Raw genomic sequence first — 8415 nt, 5'->3', positions numbered from 1 at the left:
CAACCTGCCAACTATTGCCATTACAAAGACCTTGTAAGTGATACAGACAACGAAAGTAGACCTCCTATATTATATGAAGAGGTTTCTTTTTTCTTATTCAGTTTTCAAATTAATGTTTTGCGTAGCCGATTACTAAAAAGTTTCGTTGTAATCTCCCCACGTATTGTCCCATCATGAAAAGAGCTGCCTACCAGAATGCAAAGATATTTTCCACGTATCTAAGCCAGACCAGGTTAATCAAAGGTTGTTAATTAAAGGGTGTTTATTAAAGGGTGTGACAGACAGTAAGGGTCAATTACAAAAAGTTAAATTGCTGAAGAATTTTGAATACCTGCTGCCTAAAATCTCTAAGTTTCAGTTGTGAGTGATTAGTTTCAGACCATGTCTATTTGCTGTACTTTGGCTTCCCGTGTAGATGTAATACCTTTGCGCCATAATCATTGATTTTCCACCTCGATTTATTAATAGACATTATGTAAACTTTCCTCGAATGCTAACAGTATTCACTTTTTACGATCGCTAAGTAGACGAGTGAGAATATCGGCAGGCGGGGACATTTTTGCTTATTGTACATCTACGTATATGTAATGTATACCAAGTAATATTAAATTTAATAGCGATTAACGACACTGACCAGTGAAGGAGACCTTCACTTGTAAGGAAATACGGAAGATGCGGTGAGTCCATCGGAAGTTTTGATTACTGACAATTTGGATTGGAATAAATTTGTAAATGAATCATAATTCTTTCAGTTTCCGTAATATATGGCCTCCAGTGACGAATGCACCAACCCACTCACTTTCCCAGAGTCGCCCATAAAATGTGGAAACAGAGGCTCTTCAGCACATTCTGCCTCCCAAGTGACCACTGTGAACATAGACAAGCAACGATGAAGTTTCTGGTTTGTACATCGCATGGAATTTAGATGTATTTGCCTGTTGAAGACGTTATTCTTTACTAATCTGATATAAAGATTAAGAAACTTAGAATGACTGTTTTTTTGCTGAAGTAGTCATATATTTCGAATGCAATCGCATAAATTTTGATTTCATGTTTGACTGTTAACATTTGTAAGGTAGAAATACACATGTAAAAGCATGCCAGAACGACAAATGTATAGACACAGAAAAAATTTAATTTCTCTCTCTCTCTCTCTCTCTCTCTCTCTCTCTCTTCTCTCTCTCTCTCTCTCTTTATAATTTAAACTATGCTGTTTTGTTAGGTTAATTACGGTTTGTAATTCACACCTACTTTCTGTACAAACTGAAGTTATTTGGGATATACAGTAACCTAAATTGGATTTCTGGTAATTATAACATAATATGCTATTCACTTTATCATTACTACACCATTTACAAATACATGCATACATTAAAAAGTTACTACTTTGAGTGTTACACTACAATTTTTTGCCATTTTATAAAAGAATGGCGAAATCGATACTGAACTTAGCACATCTATGAAAATGTAATAATTTTACCTGTGTAGCAATTCTTTTCTTATATTCACTGTACGTTATTTAAAACATCTGAATGAATTTCCAGGTAATTGTGCTTTTGGGGTCTGCTTACGCTACTGAGACTGAGAAGAGAGGTGCGCAGCCAAGCTATGGCTCTTATACCCCTCCCTATAGCCATGGCTATGGACATCCTTATGGGGTGCACCCCCATTACAAGAAGTCTGCTGATCCAGAACCAGAGCCTGAGGCTTCCAACCCCTCTGGACACTACCCAATCTACCGTCCTCATGGCCACCACTATGGAAAGAGTACTGATCCAGAACCAGAGCCTGAGGCTTCCTACCCCTCTGGACACCACCCTGTCTACCGTCCTCATGGCCACCACTACGGAAAAAGTGCTGATCCAAAACCAGAGCCTGAGGCTTCCTACCCCTCCGGACACTACCCAGTCTACCGTCCTCATGGCCACCACTATGGAAAGAGTACTGATCCAGAACCAGAGCCTGAGGCTTCCTACCCCTCTGGACACTACCCAGTCTACCGTCCTCATGGCCACCACTATGGAAAGAGGTCTGCTGCGCTGCACCCTTCTGTTGAGCCTTCTTATGACTCTGACGAGTACGGCTATCCTCATCCTGACTACTACTACCCTCCATATTACTATGGTTAAGGAGGAACTTTGCCAATAATATTTTTTAACTATAGATATGGATCGTCCATAGCTTATGTTTCCGGAGTATTCGTATACCCAAAGAAAAACTAAATTATTATGATGATATACATTTGCCTCTTATTCCCTTTCCTCTTATGACCTGAGAAAATATGTCTGTAAGTCATAAAACTGGACACACTTATGAAATGAAACCAGATTTTTAATGAATCAAACGTTTTCCTGGGAAAATATTTTATGCTTTTTAGAAAAAGGTTGATGAAGTTCAACTTTTTGACGTCAGTTTAAACTATTAGACACTCAGTCTGCGGTTGCGTCCTATTATACTTTAAACAGTCTAGACCACGTCGTTCTTCTGAGACATTGCAATTAGCATCTTGACGTCATATTCCTGCTTTGCTGAAGAAACGAGAAACGCTTCGTGAACATAACAGATGCAACAGTTTAGGCAAATCTGTGATTATCCTAACCTCACAATTTGATCAATTTTTTTTTTTATTTAGAAAAATACATTAAAGCAGATTTACACTTATTTCATAGTATTAACATAATTTATATTCTATAAATGTTCACCATACAACATTTACCTTATATTTAATAAAAAATTTCCTTTACCCTATAACCAGATACAATATTTTGTCATTAACATTTAAAATGTTTTTTAATATATATCGTAGGAAATAACTTGTTGATTTTTAACTTACAATTCTCTATTAAAAGTTTTTTCCGAAGATTCCATTTATGTCTAGCTCTTTAGTTGCTTCACGTTGGGTAAAAGTGGTTTAGGCTACGTGCAGGTTTTAATTGTCAGTGGGGAGTAAATTAATGAAATCTGACTTTTTTTAAGTAGTCTGGTAATCTTTCTTATTAACCGCTACTGTCTAATTTTAACGTTTTCTTATCAGGTGGTAACAATATTTCCTTATGCTATGGCCATCCTCTACTACTACCCTCCCTACTACTATTCCTAAAAGGGAACTTTACCACAGATTTCCTTTGAGCCTAACTATGCATTTCCCATTTATGTTGATTCTGGAGTGTTTTATGCACTCAAAAGCAAACTTGCCTCTTATTCCCTTTCCTCGTATAATCGGGAAAAACAAATCTATGACTCACAAAACAGAACACATTTGTGAAATAAGCCCAAATTTTATGAGCAGCAACTGTGTTTCTTGAAAAATATTCATTTGATTTTTTTTTTCTTTAGTTTGAGATCAAGTACTTTTTATGCCAACAATTTTTTTTCCTTAGTAATCCATTGTTTTGAAACTTGTATAAAGCAGATAAACTTGATCTGTGGGTGTGTTCTTTTGCATTGTTCTTTTCAAGCAGTTGTCATTTTGACGACATATTCCATATTTCGTTATTTAAGTTCGAGATCAAGTATTATACCAATAATTTTTCTTGTTAGTGACCCATTGTTCTGAATTTTGTGTAAACCAAAAGAAGCTTGATCTGTTGGTGGGTCCTTTTATATTGTCAGCAATGTAAACCACGTTATTCTGTTCAAGAAGTTCAAAGTCATATATCATAATTCGTTATTTAAGAAAGCAGGAACACCGCGTGAAAAGTGGCAATGGCGCTGTTAAGGAAGAACTATGATTATACTTTACCTCTGTGGTAAAAGTCGACGGAATTAGCAAGCCTCAAATAATATTCCAAGTAAGAAATCACTTTGAGGCTGGTAAAAGAGGTTTAGGCTTTGTGTATTAGCTAATCGTTATCGACACGAATTTGCATATTGTGATATAACTTTTTCTGGCGATCTGAAAGTGTTGCATAATAACCTCGGCAATTAAAATTCTTTCGTTTATATAACAAACAGTAACAAGATTTCTCCCTTTAAAAACAGAATACCTTTCATATTATACATTGCTAATGTTTTTGCACAATCTCTGCCTATATATATGTGTGGTGTATGTGTGTGTGTGTGACTGTGTATAGACAGAGATATTTGGAATAACATTAGCCTTTAGCCTTACATATTATGAACGGAAGTCCGTATATAGTGATAAATCGAGTTCCCAAATATTATAAAAACGGAAGAACAGAAATTGAAATCGGTAACCTGCAAAATTTACAAAAAACTAAAGAGAAGAAAAATAGGCTCTTTTAGAATGTATATACAATTTCAGTTCGATGACGGTTCGCGGTTACGCAAAGCCTAAACCTCTCTTACCAACCTTAAAGTGATGAATGATTTGGGCGGCTTGAAGCTTGCTGATTCAGTCGACTTTTACCGCAGAGGTCAGGATAATCATGCAGCTTCCTGAACGGCGCCATTTGTTATGTTCGCGGGGTTCCCCGGCTGTCTTAAACAATGGAAGAGGATTATTACGTCAAAATGATTACCGCACGAGAATAACGACATGGGTTACGTTGTTTGAACCATAATACGACTCAACCGCAGACCGAGTTTCATCTACTTTAGACTGGCGTCGAAACAATAGACTGTGAAGCAAAGAGAAGAATTGTTGGTACAAAATGTACTTGATCTGAGACGACAAAAAAAAAAAAAAAAAAAAAAAAAATGTTTCCCAAAGAAAAAATGGGTGAGTCACATAAAAATCGCTTTCATTTAAAAGATTGGTATTTTCACAGACAATAAGAGGAAATGGAAGAAGATGGTAAATTATTCTATACTATCAATTTAAATTGTTTTTAGATATTTTTATGTGACTAGAAACCAATTGGTCACCTAGCAACGGGACCTACAGATTATTGTGGGATCCGAACCACATTATATCGAGAATGAACATAAAACACTCCAGAATCATCAGCAATGGAAAATCCGTAGAAATATTTTACGCAATTAATTTGTAAAGTTCCTCCTTAACTGTAGTAATACTATAGTAGATTCACATCAACCGTGCATTTGATGTCTAGGCCAGCCCCTTACGACACTCCTGATTGGCTGATGATAAGCCAATCACAGGGCTGGAAACTCTCAGTCTCTCGAGAGAGTTCCCACAGGCAGATGCATGTTCCGTCTCTCCTGAGGGATACGTTTTTCAAAAGTATCCCTCGGGAGAGGTGGAACATACAGCCTACCCATGTAAACTCTCGAGAGAGACTGAGAGTCTCCAGCCCTGTTATCGGCTTATCAACAGCCAATCAGGAGCGTCGTAAGGGACTGGCCTAGGCATCAAATGCACGTTCGTGTGAATCTACTATAGTAGTGGTAGACAGAATCTACTATAGTAGTGGTAGACAGAATCTACTATAGTAGTGGTAGACGAACGAGGGTAACTATAGTAGCCATAGGAAGGTCCAGCTTAAGTGTTAGGATCGGCAGATCTCTTTCCATACTGGTGGCCATGAGAACGACAGACAGGGCAGCTTCCAGGAGAGTAGGAAGCCTTAGACTCTATAGTTCTGGATCAGAAAACCTCTTTCCATAATGGGGGAGATATAGTAGAGTGAGGCAGAGTTGTTTTTCAAAAGTAACCGTCTGTCTGCAATGAAGATTCTAGAATCCAACTGTCCAGACGGTTGTGTCGCATAAACTGTGTTTCATGAACCTGTTAATTTACTAAGAACACTGTCAGATTACATTAGATAACCTTTTCACAATATATATATATATATATATATATATATATATATCTATATATACATATATATATACATATCATATATATATCATATATATATATATAATATAATATAATAAAATATATAGTATATCTCTATATATATAATATATACATAATATATATATATCTATATATATATATCATGTATATATATATATATCTATTATAAATAATAATATAATATATTATAATCTATATATATATATATACATAATATATGAATATAATATATATAATATATATATATATATAATATATATATAGTACATAATAATATTACTATATGTATATATATTATATAATGTGTGTATATGTGTTGTGGTGTGGGTGTGTGTGTGTGTGTCGTAATGTTGGTGGTGGTGTGTGCATTTTTGTGCGCGCGAGCACGCGCGTGTGTGTGTGCGTATGTAAAGAGAATAAGGCCACGAGAGAAGAGAAACGACGGTGAACATTCAGTAAAGCCAGATCAAATGAATAGTGCTCTTTTTGTGGATATATGTGAAAAATCCCATAGGATTTATTGAACCGATAGCAGTATGAATAAAAGATGTTTAATATATTGCTTCCAACACTAAAATCGGTATTAATACAAGTAATAAAGGAAAAATCATATTAATTTAAGGCTTGTTATTTATACTATTAGTCATAGTTGCTGTTTATAAAACCGCGATTTACTGTTTCCTTAAAAATGCATTAAAGCTAAGGGTATTCATTTTACGTAGTTATTCCTGCAGTATGTATATGTGTTGTTAGTTTGTTTATGTTATATGTATATAATGTATTTCTTTACATTTATGTATATATGTATACATACAAACATATATATATATATATATATATATATATATATATATATATACTTGCATGTATATATATATATATATATATATATATATTATATATATACAGAAAGAGAGAGAGAGAGAGAGAGAGAGAGAGAGAAGAGAGAGAGAGAGAGAGAGAGAGAGAGATTTGTGAAAACAAATTGCATTTGCATATTGTGAAAGATAGAATTTCCAAGGTAAAAAAAAAAAGAAACTCTTGTTACCTATTGTTATGATAACGGAAGGCAATGGAGGTTAGGAAATGTCTAAAAATATGCCTAGAATAGAGTATATTAATTAAATTTCATGAAGATTAGTGGCTGCAAAAACCTAAACAACTTTTACTAACCTTATAGTAATTAAATGCTTCGACAATCTGAACTTAGACTACTAACTCTGTCGGTTTTTACCGCAGTGGCGGAGATAATCGTAGTATCATGAGCACGGATATTTTTTTTATTTTCACAGTGGTCCTTATTGTCTTCAGCAATGAAGGAGGAATATGACGCCAAAATGATTACTTATCTAAGGGAACGGCATGGCTTAGATTCCTTAATCTTCAAAAGGACACGCCTTGTGTTAGAGATTCATTTGGTTGTTGATATTTCGTCTACTCTGGCGTCAAAAAGATGAATTTCATCATGTTATAAAAAGACATTGTTGGCATGAAAAAGTATTTGATTTGAAACAACAAAAATATGCAAAAAGACTTCAGAAGGAACGTAGTTGGTTTAGGTAACTGTTGGTTTTATTTTTAAAAAATTTTAATTTTTTTTATCCATATCCATAATGTATTTTGCTGTATAAATTCAGATCGTACGTCTATACACAAAACACTCCAAAATCAGCACCAATAATAAATACATAGTTATGCTTGAAGGATATCAATGGTAAAGCTTCTCCTTAACCGGAGTAATAGGAAGGATATTGGTAGCCATAGTCATAGGAAGGCTCAGCATGAGGGTAAGGATAGGGATCAGTAGACCTCTTTCCATAATGGCGGCCATGTGATTGGTAGACAGGGTAGTGTCTGGAAGGGTAAGAAGCCTCAGGCTTTGGTTCTGGATCAGCAGACCTCTTATAGTGGGGATGCACCCCATAGGGACGACCATAACCAGAGCCATATGAGGGACGATAAGAGCCATAGCCTGGATCCGCATCTCGCTTCTCAATCTTAGCAGCGTAAGCGGAGGCCGCCAAGAGCACAATTACCTGGAAATTCATTCAGATATTTTAAAGAATATACAGTGAATATAAGAAACAGTTGTTGTTGTTGTTACGTAATGTACTGATCGATGTGCTAAGCTTGGTATCTGGAGTCACTATGTTTTTCTATAAAATGCTAAGAAAATAACTACAGAAGTCTCAAAAGTAGCGAATTCTTACTAGTAATTTGTTATTGCAATGACAACAGTAAGTGACTCATATTGTAAATTACCAGAAATACAATTACGTTTGTGAAATATCACAAATAAAATCATGATTTGTACAGAAAATAGGCGCGAATTACAAAGAGATAGGGAGTGAGAGAGGGGAAATATAAATACATTCCGCTGGTGTTTATTCGTCCTCTGGTATGCTTTTAAATGTATACTTCTGACTTCTGAAGGTTGATATGAAACATGAAATCAAAATTTATACCATTACGTTCGAATTATAAGATGCCTAATCAAACAACAACGATTCTGAGTTTCTTAACATTTATATCGGATAAGTGGAGAACAATATTTCTAACTGACAAATCTACTTAGTTTCTAAGAGATGTACAAACCAGAAACTTCATTGTTGCTCGTCTGTTTGCCGATAGCCACTTGGAGGCAGAATGTGCTTGAAGTGTCTGTGCTTCCCGATCTTATAGGCCACACT

At 35.3% G+C, this 8415-nt stretch overlaps 1 protein-coding gene across 1 annotated transcript; it reads left to right on the top strand.

Moving 5' to 3' along the window:
- Nucleotides 1-828: 828 nt before the first annotated feature.
- On the top strand, nucleotides 829-2187 carry LOC135218593 (histidine-rich glycoprotein-like). Its single transcript, XM_064255014.1, has 2 exons — nucleotides 829-901; nucleotides 1545-2187. The coding sequence occupies exons 1-2, from the start codon at nucleotides 890-892 to the stop codon at nucleotides 2127-2129; spliced, it is 597 nt and encodes a 198-aa protein (XP_064111084.1). The 5' UTR covers nucleotides 829-889; the 3' UTR covers nucleotides 2130-2187.
- The last annotated feature ends 6228 nt before the right edge of the window (nucleotides 2188-8415 follow it).

The sequence above is a fragment of the Macrobrachium nipponense genome, chromosome 9, assembly GCF_015104395.2.
Source record: "Macrobrachium nipponense isolate FS-2020 chromosome 9, ASM1510439v2, whole genome shotgun sequence".
Taxonomy (NCBI): domain Eukaryota; kingdom Metazoa; phylum Arthropoda; class Malacostraca; order Decapoda; family Palaemonidae; genus Macrobrachium; species Macrobrachium nipponense.
The sequence above is the reverse complement of the archived record's forward strand: the minus strand, read 5'-3'. Positions and strand labels throughout refer to the sequence as shown.